The sequence below is a fragment of the Lycium barbarum genome, chromosome 2 (assembly GCF_019175385.1).
Source record: "Lycium barbarum isolate Lr01 chromosome 2, ASM1917538v2, whole genome shotgun sequence".
In the NCBI taxonomy this organism is placed as follows: domain Eukaryota; kingdom Viridiplantae; phylum Streptophyta; class Magnoliopsida; order Solanales; family Solanaceae; genus Lycium; species Lycium barbarum.
The window spans coordinates 141,420,813-141,440,744 of NC_083338.1; the positions used below are offsets into that span (position 1 = coordinate 141,420,813).

Consider the following 19,932-nt stretch of genomic DNA (forward strand, 5'->3'; position numbering starts at 1 on the left):
CGAAAATAAGAAAAAACAGATTCCCTATTTCTCAATTTATGTGTCACTTCTCGTTTCTCGAGATTCAAAGTATGTAAATTTTGATCGATATTTTATAATATATATTTTCATCACATTGACATGAGAAAAGTTGCAACTTATAGTACTTTTCATATGGTTTTTAACGTGTAAATTTTAATTTAAAAATGTTAAGTTGATGTAATTCAATTTAGCTTCAAAGCTTGATTAAATTAACCTGAAAGGTGTGACATAAATTAGGAAGGAGGGAGTATTAATGAACAGAAACCAAAGAGTGATTGAGGGTTTATGGTTTAAATCGTATTTTCGGGCAAATGAAGCGGTCAGTTATGCTTTATCTTAATTCAATATGTCTTTTCTTTGTAGCAAAATTTCAAATAAAAAAAAAAAGTAGAAGCTTTACCACCTTATTTTCCTCTCCACGCCAGTCAAATTATCAGTTTTCTCCTTGAATCTCTTTGACAGAATTGTCATTCTCCTGCAAAATCACGAAACATAAAACACTTTCTTTTTGTCGGTTAGTTGCTCTCTTATCATTCCTATTAAAAAACAAATTGAAGAGAAAAAGTAAATAATTAACTGATATCATACATGCACACCAGAGAAAATTTAAAAAGATGCAGAATCTATATATAATCTAAAGCTAGGCATAGACAAGGTGATGTGACACCTCTCTATGACCTAGAAACACATTTATCTTTTTTCTCCTCTTTTTGGCATTTTTGGCTTTTTTTTGGTATATTAAAAAAAAAAACTCAAAGTCACTCATTTAACTCTCTTTAATATTTTAATTTGTGCTATGTTAATTAGTTTAATTTTTCAGTTACTTACCTCTTTGTATTCCAAGCAATATTGATAGAAAACAACAACAAAATGAAACGGCCGAATGGACATGATGGCCAGGTTGAATTCTCAATTACTATAAATTCTATTGATTTTCCCAGGACATGCTGTAGTGTAGGTATCAACATTCACCTGTGTGCTCCATTATTAATCTCTTAATTACACCTCATCTATTCCTCTTCTTTCAACATTTAGAGTCATGACTTTTCATTTGTGTCTGTTGGGGTAACGTATGCTTTGGCATCAATATATGACCCTCTCTCTCTCTCTCTCAACCTCAACGTCCCATGGACAGCACAGTCGTGTTCCTCTTTTTTCCTTTTTCCTCTTTCAACTTTTTAAAGTTTATCCCCCTTAGTTCTATACTTCTTTTCTATTGCCAATTCTTACTTTTACTTCAGTTGTAAATAGAGTACTTAAGCTGGAAAGCATGTTTGTGCTGTTAATATGCCCTTTATAGTTGCAACCTTCTTTGTACAACAATGTTGTTTTAGTAAAATTAAAAGTGATACCCTTCTTTTTTAATGTGTTTTTGTAAATGAAAAAATTAGAGTAGTTTTTGTTTTGAGTCATTTTATTGCATGAATGATTATTAGTTTACAAGAATCAAGAAAGATCTCCTGTATGTGACAGTTCTGCTAACTATATCTGTCATTTTTTTTATTTGCATAGTGTTATAATGAAGGTTTTGTTGATCTACTGTTTTTTCGGGGCTCAAAGTTGCCTTTCTTTAATTTTTTATTACGACACAAGGGCAAAGAAATTCAAGGGAAAAAGTTAATTCATACCATTCACGTGGTATGTTATAGTTCTGCTAACTACATCTGTCATTATCTTATTTGCATAGTGTTATATGTTGAAGTTTTTGTTGATCTACTCTTCCCAAGACATAAAGACGTCTTTCTTTAATTCTTTATTCCGACACAAGGACAAAGAAACTCAACGGAAAAAAATAATTCATACCATTCACGTTGGAAAGACTGGGTCTCAAGATTTGTTGGTTCCTTTTGATGATGCATGATTGCAATCAGTATAGATTTTTGGCAACATAATATGGAAGGATTTTAATAAACTTTATACATGCATGCAGGGAGTATTTAAAGAGAGGCTCAGAAAGTAGTAGGCTTTTGGAGGTGCTTAGAATTTCCAAGAATGAAGGTAAAAAGTATTATAAATTTGGAGTACGATGGTCAAAACACTGGATTTTTTATATGAATTCGCGTATAGATTTTTTTTTAAAAAAAAAAAAAAATTGACATTTTGCAAATTACACGAAAAGTACTCAAGTCAACATATAATTATTTAAAACATTTAAAATTATTAAAGATAAAAAATATTATTTGACTCTCCAAATAGTAACACCTTAATATAAATTATAAAAATAGAACGGAGGGATACATAATTTTGACTGTTCTCTCTTATTATTTCAAAAAAAATTATTTATAAAACCTTTCTGTAGTAACTATCAAAACAAAATCGAACAAGATAAATTGAAGGGATAATAAGAGAGTGAAAAAAGATAGAAGAACATAATATAGGAAGAAAAAGGACATATTAAATATAATAGAGAAAGTATGAAATTTGTGATGACATATTCACACACACATTTATATTCACACACAGAGACACATATGTATACACCTCTTCTATCAACATAATATTTAATAAATTATTTGTGTCTTTTAATGGCAGCGCTTTGCGCGGTCACGTTCACTAGTTATATCCATAAACAGAAGCCAGACTAGGAAAAAATCAAAACGTAAATCAATGATAATTAGAATAAATAAAGAGGAAGAAAGTCTATATTGCTATCTCAGTAATGCAAAGGAAAAGGAAGCGTAAAGCCATAGAGGCAAAGGAATTCTTTAATATGTTGAAAAACAAAGGGCAGTTGAAACAAATCAGTATAAAAGATGATATTGAATGGGAAGTAACGTGGGTAAAGGAATGGCCGAATAGGTGTGGATTATTACCCAAAAAAATGGGTAATTTGCGGATGTTAAAAGTTGCAATTCGCGGGGTTTTTAGCCTTCTCAAGCAATTAAAAGAGGCTAAAATCCTCCCGAATTACAACTTTCAACCTCCGCAAATTATACTTTTTTTTTAGTGATATAGCATGTTTATATACTTATAATAACTCTTTTAACGTTTAATTAAATCGTTCTAATGTGGTTTTCATTATTTTTTCTATCCAGTCATATAAATTTTAAGTTGGTAAAATAAAACTTATTATGTTCATTAGGGGTGTTCAAACGAGACCGAAAAACCGATCCGAACCGATAAACCAAGTCAAACCGATTTAATAAACCGAAAACCGGCTCGGTTTGGTTTGGTTTGGTTTTAGATTTTTAAAAACCGATAACATTTGGTTTGGTTTGGTGTTACTCATAAAACAAACCGAACTAAACCGAACCGAACCGATAAATATGTACATATTTAAAATATTATATATATTTATATATGTTAATATTTATATATGTTAATTAAACTTTATCTATTTTTTAACTTCTTCATAATTTAGGATCATTCCAAGAGAAAAGTCTAGCCCATGTTCCCCAAGCCCATTTACAATTAAAGTAAAATAAAAATCTCTTACTGAATAGTTAACATAAATAAACTCTCCATGAAGTTATGTTTTGTGAGTGCACCATGCACTATCTTTTGTTCCTTTTTTCTCTTTTTCATGATGTCCATTCTTGTCTGTTGTGGCTAGGCTTGTTAAGTGGTACTTTGTGTTGTTGCGTGCCAGCTTCACCACAGCTCCACATCAGAATCATCATTAAGGCAACAGAGCTTCGTCCTTTCAAGATGAACAACAACCGCTCTTGCAGGTTGACTTGTCATTCTGTTCTTGATTGAAGCAGCCATAGCCATGAAAGCCTGTTCTACATTAGTGGCACTTTTTGCACTTGTTTCCATGAAAGGTATGCCAATTTCATCAGCAAAAGCCTGAGCTGTCTCTGTGGAAACTACCTTCTGTGCTGTGAGATCACACTTATTTCCAACAAGAAGTTTGTTCACATTATCACTTGCATATCGGTCTATTTCACTCAACCATTGCTTGACATTGTTGAAGCTCTCTTGGTCGGTTACATCATAAACCACAATTATTCCGTGTGCACCGCGATAGTACAAGAAGCTTTAATCCCTGTAAGTCTGTAACTTTTTCTTCCCTTTTATTTTTTGGTTACTTTTTGTATGTTCCCTACTCTTTGTTTGTGTAATTATTTTTGTATCTTTGAAGTTTTACTTGAATGAATTGCTTCTCTAGTCTTTCATCTTGTATGTGTTTTTTATTTTATTTCTCTGTTATTTTAGATTTTCTCCACTGATTTAGATTTTTTCTGTTGATTTAGTTTTTATCTAATGATTTTGAATTTCTCTATTTATTTAGATTTTTGGATACTTTTTTTCAGATGGAAACTACAACTACTCAAAAGTGCAAGTTTGTAAATAAGTTTGTCAATTTTTTTGCATTATAAAATATATTATTACAACCCGGAAAAACCAAACCAAACCGATAAAACCGACAAAACCGATAAAACCGAAACCGATAGAATTTATACTATAATGGTTTGGTTTGGTCTGAATATTAAAAAAAACCACCTTGATTGGTTTGGTTTGGTTTTAACCAAAAACCGAGTCAAACCGGACCATGAACACCTCTAATGTTCATGTTCCATTCTCGGGGCTTACATGATACACCTCCCTTGTGCTAGCTTACACTCTGTTTAGATTGTTGTTACCCGTCGTTTCATAATGTATCGTATTGTACTGTACTATTTTGTAGATACAATATTTGGATATACTGTATCATTTGTTGTTGTTTAATAACATTTTTTGTTTGAATTGACTGTATCGTACTGTATTATAACTGATAAGTCTACTAAAATGTCCTAAAACTAGTGTAAGTAATTTAAGGAGGCTTCTTTCTGATATTTTGTCACAAATTATGCATTATCATGTTAAATCCTTATAAATATATTTTTTACACTTCGCTAAAAAATTAAAAATCTTGCAAAAATTACTGCCTCAATCATCAGCACACACAAAGAGTGAAATTCTTTATAATAGTGTTTTCATGTAAAGTTCATTAACAAAAAAAAAATACATGATTCTAATAAGGACAACAATATATTGATGCATAGTAAAAATTAAGGGCAACTTACATAAACAACTACCTTTTATAAGCTCCTAACAATATATAGCTATAACTTTGCAATTTACAAACCGTAGCTACCTTTGCAATATCAGCTGTATTTCCGTGAATTTTCATGTTTTTAAATAAAAATACAGCTGTAAGGTTGCTATCCAAAATACAGCTGAATACACTAAATACATTTGATATATATCTAACCAAATATACTGAAATACATTCCAATATAGCGAAATGTTAGGTTGCTATTCGAAATACACCTCAATACATCAAATACATATGACCTGAATGTGGTGCAACCAATTTTGTTAATACAACACATTTAAATACAACCAAAACAAAAGGATTATTAGTATATAAATACAAAGAAATACATGAAAATACAGCCGAAATTGTAATTTCTCAGAAAAAGAATGTGGCCAGCAGGATTCGAACTTGGGCGCGCAAGGACAAAGCACATGCCCAGGAAACCACTCCAGCTACAACGTGCCTCATGTATAGTAGCTACGAAATGTAAAATGTAGCTACGAATTGTAATTATTGCAAAAGGTAGTTATAATCCATAAATAGCTCTTAGAAATAATTATGGCATGTAAATTTTCCAAAAATTAATGTCTAACGAACATGCAATAACAGAGTAGTAGTAAGAATTAACAAGAATTTTAGCAAATAACTTGGTAGTAAGAACAAGAAATTTAGCAAATAACTGAGTAGTAGTAACGAACAAGAAATTTAGCCAAAAAAAAAAGAGTAACGAACAAACTAAAAGAAAAATCTAGAATGGAGTTAAATAATACTTACAAGGTAAATGATGAAATAGGATTATGAAAAATTAAGTAAGGACATAATTGGAACGGGAAAATAGGTAACGATGGGATAACAACAAATCGATTGTTACATAAAATGAGGCTTTTCGTTATTATGTAACAACGGATTTAACAACAACAACAACAACCCAATGAAATCCCACAACGTGGGGTCTGGGGAGGGTAGAGTGTACGCAGACCTTACTCCTACCAAGGTAGGACGGTTGTTTCCGAAGACCCTCGGCTCAATGAAAATCATAAAAAGAGGTCAGATAGGCTAAGAAATTCAAAGCGATATGAAAATGCAAATAACGAAAGCAACACATATAAGATAGAATAATCAAAATACAGGAAATAACAGATAATAGCAGAAATCAAAGCACAAGAAATTCTACTGAGATAATGCGCCTACTAATAATGAAGGATAACGAGACTATCTACTAGCCTTCTACCCTAATGTGGGTTCTCCAAACCCTCCTATCTAAGGTCATATCCTCGCTAAGCTGTAACTGCGCCATGTCTTGTCTAATCACCTCTCCCCAATATTTCTTCGGCCTACCCCTACCTCTTCTAAAACCATCCATGGCGAACCTCTCACACCTCCGCACTGGGGCATCCATACCTCTCCTCTTCACATGCCCAAACCATCTCAGTCTCGCTTCCCGTATCTTCTCTTCCACCGAGGCCACTTCCACCTTATCCCGAATAGCCTCATTCCTAATCCTGTCTCTCCTAGTGTGTTCACACATCCATCTCAACATTCTCATCTCGGCAACTTTCATCTTTTGAGCGTGAGAGATCTTAACTGGCCAACACTCCGCCCCATACAACATAGTCGGTCTAACCACCACTTTGTAGAACTTGCCCTTAAGTTGCGGTGGAACCTTCTTGTCACATAGCACTCCGGAAGCGAGCCTCCATTTCATCCACCCTGCCCTAATACGATGTGTGACATCCTCGTCAATCTCTCTGTTGCCTTGCATGATAGACCCAAGATACTTGAAACTACTTTTCTTCTGGATGGCCTGGGTACCAAGCCTAACTTCCACGCCAACCTCCTGAGGTGCTTTACTGAACTTGCACTCTAAGTACTCTGTCTTGGTCCTACTCAGCTTAAACCCTTTAGACTCCAAGGTATGTCTCCAACCCTCCAGCTTAGCGTTAACTCCACTACGAGTCTCGTCGATCAGGACTATGTCATCTGCGAAAAGCATACACCATGGCACCTCACCTTGAATTTGTCCCGTCAATCCATCCATCACCAAGACAAATAAAAACGGACTAAGAGATGATCCTTGATGCAACCCCATCCCAACTGGGAAGTGCTCTGAGTCCCCTCCTACTGTCCTTACCCTGGTTTTGGCTCCCTCATACATGTCCTTGATCACTCTAGTGTACGCCACAGGTACACTTTTAGCCTCCAAACATCTCCATAGGATCTCTCTTGTAACTTTGTCGCAACGGATTTAACAATACCATACAATTCATTTTAAGTAACGATCAAAACAAAAATTGCATTTGTAATAACGATACAATAGGATACAACGGGTAACAACGATCCAATCAAAGTGTTAGGCAGAATGTCCTGTCTTGTGCGGTTGTGTCCCCACTTTTTAAAACAATGCCTATGAGTTATGTGGGATGGATGAAGACAGTATAAGGATAGTTTTTGATAGAGCCTAAATGGTATAAGAGTAAAATCAAAATTGCTAAGCTAGGTTACTATTCTAATCTCACGCCTGTTCTTCACAGACTAGAATGGTCTTTTCTAGTTGCTAGTTTTTCTTATTTAAATTTCGCAATCGATTTTCTCTCCTCATCCACACAAGTCTTATCATGTGCTATTCTATTGTTCACGAGTTTGCCGTCATCATTCTACCGATCTTTGTCAAATTGTTTACAAATCTTATCAATCCATCAAGGCTTGCATGTATTTATCAGTTATTCACAAGCTTGCCAAACTGTACAACTTGGTGTTATCTTCATTCTACCAATCTTGTTAAATTGTTCACAAGTCTTGCTGGATTGCAAGATTTGTCTGTGTTGTTCAATTGTTCACAAATTATACCGGAAGAACATGATTTGTTAAATTATTTACAAGTCTTGTCGGCTTAACAAAACTTGCATGTGTTGTTCACTTGTTTATATCTCTAATTAAATTATTTTCTATTCAAGTTAGAATTCATGAAACGTACAAATAAATTGATACATAAAGCAAAAAGTCTCGATTTCACATGCTTTTACAGTCGGATTGTGTCTATTGATGTACGAACTGACTAACAGAAGGCAACGAAACTAAAACTCAAGCTACTTTCTCAAAGAAAAAGACATTATATAAGCATTCTGTTGTAGATCTGCTCAAATTTAAGTTGCCTTGCCTGTTTCTCATCATACCTATTACTCCTATCTGTGGGGCGATGGATTCTACGTCAATTTCGAAGTACCAATGCTGGTTTACAGCCATTGAAGAACCAAGTCAAAATAGCCAGCACTGGAGAAGGAACTAAACAAATTGCATGAATAACAAAAAGGAGGAAGAAGGAAAGGATAGAAATATACAAATCAGTCTCAATTGGAATAAGGTTTGAGGTTTTACGGCTTTTTGAGGAAAATGCATATAATTAAATAAGGTGACATATTTTAAGTGTTCAACTTATTTAAGTAATGGACGCTTGAGAACACACAAAAGTTGTTTTTTTGTTTTGTTTTTTTTTTTTCTAACTAAAATTGTCTATAGGAACATTTTCTTATGTGTTCAACTGCTCAATTGGAACAAACCTTAGCTCGAGTGTCTACATGGAATTTGCTGGCAAATTTAAGGGGATGTGTATTAAGCCATGATATAAATTGACACACACATATGTATCACTGGTATGTCTTACGTATATCACTGTATGTCCAAAGATATACGTGACATACAATGACGTATATACAAGATACACATGGGGGTGTCAAATGAGCGGGTTGGGCTGAAATTGGCCCAATCAAAATGAGCTGAGGTGATAAATGGGTTGGACTAACATTGACCCAAAATTTACTTGGGCTGAAATGGGCTAAAAATGGGTTGGGTCATGACCCGCCCAACTTGACCCAATTTTTTTTTTTGAAGGGTCTATTTTCTAGAAAAACATTTTCGTGGAAAATATTTTCTAGAAATACATTTTTCGCGGATTTTTCAAAAATACTTTTGAGGAAAACATTTTCCATGGTAAATATTTTCAAGCAAAACATTTTTCGTGAAAAATATTTCCCTTCGTATCAAATACACTACAAACTTATATGATACATGATACAAGAAAAGTGTATACATAAAAAAAAATAGAGTAAACTCAAGCAATAAACCAAAATTTAAGTAAATCTTAAAAACGGGCTAGAATTGGGCTAGTATTGGGCTAAGTTGGAGATCACTTTAAAATGAGCTGTGTTGGATTGAGCTAAAATCAGCCCAATGTGAAATTATCTTGAACCCAACCCATAAAATTTTGGACGGGTTGGACAGGCAATCACCTTTTGGGTCAAATTTGACACCCCTACATACACACAACATACCATGATGTATCAGTAGTCACTTTTATCTCCTGTGTATGTCATTGTATGTATAGTGATACACGTGACGTACAATGACATACGCTCGACATACACATGACATACAATCATTCCACCACCGGAAAACACCATAATCATCACCATGATCCACCATAACTATCACTCATTCCACCAAAGTAAAAAATCATTCAAATACAAAAAGAAAAAGAAGGAAGAGGAGAAGGAGAAGAAAAAAGTTCCGCTGGAGAAAAATCTGTCCACAATCATTACCCGAACCAAATCTACTCTTCTTCATTGGAGTTGTCCATTTCATTAGAGAAAATTAGGAATACCGAGAGGGATTAGATTTACCAAAATTAAAGCCTAAAAACAAGGGACACTTATCCTCTTAATTGATATATTTTGTAAACTATTGTTATGTTACCGTTACTTGAAAGTTTCTATAAAAATGATAATTAGGGGTCCTATTTCGTTATATGGTGTAAAATTCTCTATTTTTTTTTTGTGTAAGTTGGGTTATGACCCATTTATTTTTATCTCAAATTGACCCGCCCATCTTAACTAGAGCAAACTTTAGGGGGTCATTTGCACTTTTATCTCTATTTAGGGCTAATCTTTAATTTTTGTCTCTCAACGCAAACAACTTTTTCTCAGGACATAAATTTATATTTTTGCATCACAATATCTCACAAGTTATGCCGCGCGCCCTTAGAGAACTTATGCCTCGCTAAGCATAAGTTTGATTGAATGCAAAAATTAAAGACCATCCCATTTGAAGGGTAAAAAGTAAAGAACAGCCTATTTGAAGGTCAAACGGTGCAATTTTTCAACTTTAGGTAGGTGATGACACAACCAGTTTGTTGACTCAACTTCATTTTTACTCATCCAAGTTTAGTCTTACATGCCCATTTATCTATCTATATTATATTAAAAGCATGAACTCACTAACTTAAAAGTTAAATTATATAAATACCCTTCTTAAAAACCTAATCACCTCACTAAAAAAAAAAACTTACTAACTAAAAAAAATAGCGAACACATAGCCCCACCCCACACATCCCGAACGGATGTGCTGTTTCTGAAAATTTTTATCATGACGAATCAAAATTATGGATTTATGTCTCCAACTATTCAATGAAAACTTCCTCATTCAAACCACTTCACTTTTTTTCTCTTAAGTTATCAATTTTTGCTATTTCTTCTTGGCTATCATTTTTACTACTTTTTGGACAGCGATTTTCCATTTTCTCTTAAGAATTGGGGCATTCGAAGAGATGTGTCCATTCAAAGTCAATAGAGGTGGTAAAACTCTTGCACAAAATGTACACGCATGGAACAACTGTAAGCAACTTATAATTATTTTCATGATTTATATTAACAATTAACTATGATCAGAATGTATGTTGTTAATTAACATTAATGCAGCGCCAAACATTATCTTCTTGGAGTCCCCAGGTGACTTTGGATTTTCTTACTCTAATGCATCATCTAATCATGTTATTGGAGATAAAAAGGTACAGTATCTTGGTTAATATATTGGAAAGGTTTCTACAATACAAAAACAGTGACTTGGACCATAGAATTTAATTCTCGACCACGACATGATTTCAATTGCAGTCTCTTGCAATGTTAGAGTCTCAATTTACAAAAGTATTGTGCCACCAATTGTGTGTGTGTGTATATATATATATATATATATATATATATATATATATATATATATATATATATATATATATATATATTATGGATTGAAACTACTCTAAATTTCATTTTTTTTCTTCTCTAACTAGACAATTCAAGAAGTTGCTCATAAATACTACTCCCTCCGGTCCAAAATAATTGAGGTTTGAGTTTTAAAAGTTGATCAAAATAATTGATGTGCCACAAAATCAAGAAAGTACTTAGTTCTGTTTTGCAAATTTGCCACATTTCCATATTATGTCAACCTAAAAAGTGAAGAAAATAATAATTAAGGTATATTAGTCAAAAACCCTCTTAACTTTTAGGATTGAATTCCTTAATCCATGTATCCCAGCTTAAAACCTCAATTATTTTGACAAGCATATGTATTTTTGAGGAAAAATATTTAAAGATCCCCCTAAACTTGATGAGTTTTATTCTGATCCACCTTAAAGTATACTTGGTCTTGTATGATTTTTTCTATAATTTCTACCCCCTCAAAAGAAAAATGGCAAAGGAAGAAAATTAGTAGCTATATTTTAATGGAGGAATAGAGAAGATATGTGGGAGGAGATAAGAAATAGCCATTGGAACGACTAAATATAAAAGGAAAGGGTATTTTAGCTTTTTATTTTTATTTTTTATGATACATCGGATTAATATGATGTGGTTGTTATTTTACACTCTCACACGCTAATTGTCGTTTCAAATTACTTGGATTGTAGCAAAGCCAAATAGGGGGCTAATTCGGACCAGCTATTGTTTGAGGGGATACCGCGTATAAATAAAAATCAAGTACAAGGGGGCGCTTAGGAAAAACATAGGAATTTGAATAAAACGTGCCAAGTTTAGGTGTGTGTTTAGGTATTCTGCATATTTTTTTTATACATCTCTGCAATGTAATATTGAGACACTTTTAGGATTTAAAGCCATTGTATGCATATTTTTTAATATAGTCTGTTTAAACGTTGGGTATAGAGGTTTGATTACCATATCATAAAAAACGAATAGGATTAGTTGTGTCATTATCCAGATGGCTTTGGTTTGAAGGAAGATAAAATTTGTTGGAAAAAAGTTCTAGTTTTGTAAAATTGAGTTCCTTAAGGTGAAATTGGAGTAACATTTGTGCTTGATAATCATTAATAATTTCTAAAGGTGACTGAAAGAAGCAGCTTATTGCCATTTAACAAGATGGTGCTCATAGATATACTGTCTAGCAAATGTAATTTTCAACAACTGTGCAATGTAACTTTGATGCAAATGTAAATATGCACTTCAGCAAGTTACATGTTGTGTTCTTCTGTTTATTTTTGTTTTCTCATTTCAATTGCTTTTTCCAACTGATCAGGAGGTTTGTGGCACTGCAAAAACTCCAGAGCCAGATACAGCAAGCATGCAGAAGAGTAATTGCATATCCTGTGGTAGTTAGTCAATTTGATTCGTCTTCTTCTATTAATTTAGATTATTGCTTTGCAGATCTTTATTTTTAATTATTATTGTACATGGTGTTTTTCTTATCTTTTCAATTGTTAGATTAGAGGCAGATCATAAATATTTTATGGTTTCTGCAAGCTATTGATAGGTAGGAAACTTGATCTCACTGCATAAAAGATAGGGAACAATGTGTTGCTTAGAATAGTCACAAAATTATACCTCTCTAAGCTTGGTTTTGGCAAATGAACAGGAGATCTGATATCACACAAGACTTGCTTGAAAAAACTACAACGCAGAATCCTCATGTTTGTGGGTTGTCCTCATTTCCATTCTAAAGCTCTACACATGCATGACTGCTAAATTGGACAAAAGATTCAGTGTCTTGGTGAAGGTATGCGTTCTTTCACTTTAATCTTTAACAATGCACTATTTCCATATAATGGTATTCTTTTCAGGCTAATAGTAATGTATTCCGCTACTTTTAATTTCTGTGATGTTTTGCCAGTTAGGCAAGAAATTGTTTGTAGTACACCTGAATAAAATGATGTGTATGGTCATAAAAAGGTGTAGACGTGTCTGGTTTGAAATTATGTATTAAATTAATACTACTCTACTATTTTAAGTGCAGATGTATTAGGTGGCATAACACATTGGATCTTGTGTTGAGATGTAATTTACAGATCCGACATATTAACAAAGTATTGAAGAGGAAATTGGATGAATACTCAAAGGAATCACAACAAGATGATGATACAAAAAAAGAGAATTGGTAGGTGTTAAACCAGATGAAAAAGTTCAAGAAAGCCAAGATATTAGTACGCCCTTCCCCCATTTTTCATTTTGTTCTCTTTCTTCTAAATGAACAACTTTACATTGCATTCTTAAGAGGGATATTAATGTCTATAATAAGACATTTAGTTATGGCAGATTGACCGAACAGCTGCAAGAAATATGTACCAGAAATGTCACACCCTAATTCCGCTAGGGTGTGATGGGCACCCGGCCCCATATCCGAAGCCGAGCGAACCCACAGACCTTTGGGACACTCATAATCTTAGTAGACTTTTTAAAGCAGATAAAAATAAAATATATAATAAACTCTCAAAATATGCTTGTTCGATGCTTTCCGAATCAAACAGAATCTATAATCATACAGAATTTAACACATAATACAGAATGACATTGTCACGCCCCGAACCATGGCCTGGACGTAACACGGCACTCGGTGCCTGACTACATGTGACCGAGCGAACCACATGACTTGCTAAATCATCATGATGCATAACATACGCGGAATATAACGTGAATGCATGATGAGCCTTTGTAAAACGTAATAATTCATAATACTTAATAAAGTACTTGTTTAAAACATGAGTGAGCCAAAATGGCTATACGACTCCAAATGTCTGACATAACATAACTGACTGGTCTAGTCTATGAAACCTCTATCATGAGTCTGACTGGAAAACATAATTACTGGGACAAGGCCCCCAGCATACCTTTACATGCAAAATTAAACAGAGAAATACAATGTTTAAAACCCCGAATGAGATGGGGCTCACCAATAAGCTGGTACGAGTAAATCCTAATGATCAGAAGCGTCGTCCTGTAACTCTGTACATGCATCGTGAAATACAGGCCCCCGGACAATAAAAAAGGGGACGTCAGCACATTGAATGTACTGGTATGTAAAGCAACCGGAAGAAACAACAGGGGACATGGAATAACATGATAAGAACTGAAACTGGAAACTTGGACATGAACATGAGCATGAGCATGAGTACACATACGTATACATAACATGAGTAAAACATGATAAGTAGGGAGAGCATTTCATAAACCGACATATCATATCATATCAATCACCACGTGGGTACGTGGAGTCTGGTACCTCGCCGGACCAGCAGAGCCCCTATACCTTGCCAGGGTATAAGGTAGTAATTTACCACGTGGGTACGTGGAGTCTGGTACCTCGTCGGACCAGCAGAGCCCTCATACCTTGCCTGAGGTAGTAAGGTACCTGATGGATCCATTCAGTGTAAAATTAAGGTATCGTCTTATCTGGGCGGAGCGATCCTTGTCCTACGGTGGCTCCGTAGTTTCAGGCTATCTGAGCCTTCTCGGTAATTTGTGCAACTCCCAAAAACATGAACATAATATATTTGGCTAAGAAGCCCATGACTTTCGTGAATTTACTTGTACTTGTCTTGAAATCATGATTTCACGAAATAACTTATAAACATGGTTTCATGAAATAGCTTATAAAATAGTTTCATAAGATGACTTGTCATAGTCTTGCAAACATGTTCTTGATTCATGAGTAATACAATAGTTCATAATCATATATTTGTAGTTGACTTGAAAACATGTTTATAACTTGCAAAATAACTCATGCAGTTTCATATGAATATAATGAGAACACATGAGGAAAAATTCATGATTCATGGATTAAGCTAGGATTCCTAATGTCCGTAATGGAAGGTTAGGAATACAATAACGAACATATATACGAGATTCATGTACATACATACATAATTACGGGCTACCAATAGGTTGGGTTTAATGCCCTAGGATTTGAACTTCATAGATTTTATAAACGGATCATGGGGAAAAACGTAAAGGTTCCCACATGTAGATGGAAGTTCTACATACCTTAACTTCCCGCTTTTGAGCGTATCACAATGTCTTTCAATCCCTTCAACTTCAATCTATAGCAATACAAGTCATAGGGATTCTATATTAGCAACCATATCCATGTTTTGTTCATCTAAGCATTTTATCAAACACTTAATAGGCTTGAAGCTTTATAACCCTCATTAATGGTGTTTTCTTCACCAAATCCCCATCCTTTTACTTCTAGCTAATTCTACAATCCCATTAGATGTAATTAACATCATTTTTCATCAACCATATGGATACAACAATCCCAAGTCAACAATCCAACAATTCTAGCATAATTCATATAATCATCTTCAACGAACCCAATTATTATTCTCCCAAGAATTCATCAATTCACAACTATAAGTGATTAGGGAGTAGAAATATTACCTTTTTGGGTAGTCACCACGAAATCAACACCCCCAAGTCCGATTTTTAGCTTAAAATGACGGCAACAACTTGTACTACACTTTATCCTTCACGAGCTTGGGGATTTGGGGCCTTAAACTTGGTTGATTTTCTACTTTCTCTCTCTATCTCTCCTCTCTCTCACTTCCTCTCTCTAAAAATCTGAAATTTGAGGGAAATGGAGGCTGCTAGGGTTTTCATTTCCCTTAAATACTAAGTTGAAAACGGGTTGACCCAACTTGAAAACGGGTTGGGACCTATCTGTCTTAAAACGTCCATATCTCCCTATCCCGACGTCGCCTGTGAACCCACAACCTATGGTTGGAAAGGTATTTCGATTATCTACAACTTTCATTCTTTGAGGTTTCCCAAATTCTCAACTTACGATAGGTTTATGGCCTCCCGAAGTCAGGTGACCCGAAACTCAACTGCGGACCAAAACACGCCCATGTTACGGTCCCGTAACACAGGGTACGGACCGTAACGTGGCATCGTATCTTGATGAAAATTTCCAGAAAGTTTCTGGAAATTTTCCCTGTGTTACGATCTACTGTTACGGTCCGTAACACAAGGTACGGTCCGTAACACGAAGGGACGGACCGTATCTTGTGACCGTATCCTGGAGTGAATTTCCAGTGAGGTTCTGGAAATTTCGTCCATGTTACGGCTCACTGTTACGGCCCGTAACACGAGTTACGGTCCGTAACGTCACCGTAACGTAGACGAGTTTTCCAGCGAACAGGCCTCAGTCAAATGGGCATAACTCTTTGCACAGATGTCCGTTTAATCCCCATAATATACCGTTGGAAAGCTAGTTAATAGGGCTACAACTTTCACCAAGGAAGTTCTTCCAGATTCACAACGGATCAAGGAGTTATCGCTGCCCGAAATAGGCCTATCAACCCACTAGAACTTTAATGATATGAGCCTAGACTTAGTTCCAAGATGCAGGGTGTTACAGACATATCGGCTGATGAATCCGCATACACAACTGACATACTATACCCACGACTCTGTCTGCAAAGTCTCTACATCAATCCAGAAGAATCACACGTACGAACTCTGACTCGGCAGCACTCCAGGAGCAAATGGAGCTTGTCAACTCTGCTGGGACATCCTCTATAGTAACTCCACATCATCTGGGTGTACCTGCGCGGCATGAAACGCATCCCCCGAAGAAAAGGGGGTCAGTACGGAATATGTACTGAGTATGTAAAGCATAAGGTACAATAAACAGAATCATAATCTGAGTAGGGAGTACAGAAAAATAATTGCAATAACCGGAATATCAAAATACTTACTCACAGAACACAGGTAATGCATGTCGGAACATATGCCATATCCGGCCCCATTATGGGACACGGTGAATAGAACGTGGTCGCCACCCCGTCACTGGCGCCACAACACAGCATACTCCAGAGTAGGGAATAGCTCCGTAACATATCATATCATATCAGAATGTGCACATATCAAACATATCAGATGGCCATATCATATCATATCATATCATATCATATCATATCATATCATCATATACCAGAATGTGTGTACATGGCACAACATAGCACAACATACTCCACAACCCATGTACATGTATACTTTCCCCCTCACATCGAGGCATGGCGAACAATGCAGTGGAATACGCGTGATAACATATCCTGGCCCGGGCTCAGTGAGGGAAACATTGAGGCGTCCACGAGTGGAGTAGTGAGAAACTATATGCATCATAAAACATTTACGAAGACTCGATAGAATAGTCCGAACAATAGGTCATTTAGAAAAGAAATTAGGCGAGGGTCGCAGTACGTACCTTTCGGATATTCCGATAGATTATGTCAAAAAAAAAACCTTTTGAGATCGTTTGTATATGTCAAATATATCGTAGGACTTAATGGAATAATAAAAACAATTACCTTTTAGTAGACGGAACAATAACTAGAGATTTCCTTTAAATATTGCTTGAAAACAAATCAATAGCACAAAAGGAGAAAATTTGGAATAGTGGGCCCACCTCGGGTCAACTGAGGTGGCGCACCCAAATTACGTACATAAAACTTTATGTAGCCACTTATGAAGGTTTTAGTGTAATCCGGTTCCGTTTGGGCAAATTATAGATGTTTAGGCAATTGTCTCAACAAGGCATGAAGTACTTAATTCAATTCTATTGAATGAAAAAGAGGTAAATTCAAACTCGGATTTCTAGAGATAGAGTTGTCCCCGAGGCTCGTATCCAAACCTATTAAGTCTAAGACATGCCAAAAGAAGGAAAGGTAAAGCTTTACATACCTTATTCGCTCCTTGCGCCTCTCCAAACTCAATTCCCGTTTCCTCCAAAATCTACAATTGGTCGCAATTACCAAATGTTAACTATAAGACTTTAGGACTTGAATCTTAAATTAACACTTTTCTACAGAAATTTGGGCAGCATCTCCCCTATAAATTCAACATCCCCGAGATTTTAACTCGGCCAAAATAACCAACAATCACTACAAAACGCATTCTAGCATAAATATTCTTCTTTCCAACATAGTGCGACAACTCCCAATCTAACTTCGCACTTCCAAACTAATATCAATGTTTTCATAGCCATTTATTAATCAAGATCATTCCAATACAATTCGGAAGCATTTCATATCATTCTACAAAATATTTACAAAATATACAAAAATTCCACCAAAACCATAATTCATCCGAAACTTCTAATTTTTGACATAAATATTCATAACACATTTTCATCTTCCAATTTCATTAACAATAATGATAATTTGCACCTTAACAATTTCATTTTCATAATTACATAAATCTACCATAAAATCACAAAACTTCCCATAACAACTTAACAACCAACCTTTCATGCTAATATGGACTTACATCCCTCCAAATCCACCAACTAACATAATAATTCACATTTAGACTTCACTTCCATAATTACATAAAAACTACATTAAAATCACATAATTTCCTATAATCATTTTCAACAATTTTCCATACCAACTTGAACCATTTCCTTCCATTTCCATTACAAGGCTTCAACAACACAATTAACATAACAAATAAAATTGGTTCATCCTTCTACACACATAAATACCCACGGCTATATATATATATATATATTCATCATGCAACTTCCATATTTTCATGAATTCTTCTCCTTTCTACATTCCACAACATAAATAAAACCTTCATATCACATAAAAAGGAATTAATTCTTACCTTTTCTTCCTAACTTCTTCACTTGACCAAAGTGCCAATTCTACGAAACAAGCGACTTATCTTCCGGAATAACTATACCACGTAGTAGAGGACCCTTGAATTAGTAGGAATACCACAAGAAAATAATTTTTGGGACAAGATTTTGAGGGGTCAAATTTTGGAGTTCTTGGCCGAATGGCCTTCAACTCTTGCTCTTCTTCTTTTGTTTTTCTCCTTCTCAATTTCTCTTGAATGTTCTATGTGTAATATGATGATTAAATGGTCCTTTTATTAATTCATCACATGGAAAATTCACTTGGACTTGGGTCCTTTTTATGGACCATGGCCGGATGGCCCCTATTGGGCCTCCAAGTGAATTTTCCATGTGATGAATTAATAAAAGGACAATTTAATCATCATATTACACATAGAACATTCAAGAGAAATTGAAAAGGAGAAAAACAAAAGAAGAAGAGCAAGAGTTGAAGGCCATTCGGCCAAGAACTCCAAAATTTGACCCCTCAAAATCAGGTCACCCGAAAACGTTTTCTTAAAAATATTCGTTTGGAGGGCTTCCACTTTGATTTGGCCCAAGGGTCCTTCATGAGTTGTGTTTAACTTTACATATGTGATTCATATAACTTGTCACATGTTCCAAAAAAAATCTTGACGTGTAGGCCCCACCTCAGCTTACAAATAATCTGACGTTCAAAAATACGGGATACAACACTATCAACGTGAGTTTAAATTATGTAGCAACAACATGATTGTCAATTTTTTGAGGAAGCACGTGTCACGCTCATGCTCTGAAAATGCGGGATATAACAAGAAATATCGTCCATAAGAAGGTATTAGGTGAGATATGTACTTAATTACATGTCTGTACCTCATATAATCGAAATAATCAAGAAAGTCGCATATATATAATTTAACTTTGATTGCACATCTTTGTAGGTTCAAACGATATCCAATCATCTTACTCTCGAGCGTACGACAATCCACATTAATCATTCACAGAAACTTGCACTTTATTCTTTTCATGTATAATTATTTACTCAAAATTTTATCTTAACATTATTGGTACTGTTTTACAATAACATGTACTACATATACGTGCAATGCACGTGGGAGAAACTAGTACCTCTAATAAGAGTCAGCTTTCTCTTTCTTACTAATGATATTCTAGCC

General features: G+C 34.9%; 1 protein-coding gene across 1 annotated transcript; it reads right to left on the reverse strand.

The window, feature by feature from the left end:
* Positions 1-3,612: 3,612 nt before the first annotated feature.
* LOC132629039 (GTP-binding protein YPTM2-like) lies at positions 3,613-8,287 on the reverse strand. Its single transcript, XM_060344785.1, has 2 exons — positions 8,218-8,287; positions 3,613-3,902 (listed from the first exon to the last, which is right to left on the reverse strand). Exons 1-2 carry the CDS (start codon positions 8,285-8,287, stop codon positions 3,613-3,615), a joined length of 360 nt encoding a protein of 119 aa, XP_060200768.1.
* Between the last annotated feature and the right edge of the window lie 11,645 nt (positions 8,288-19,932).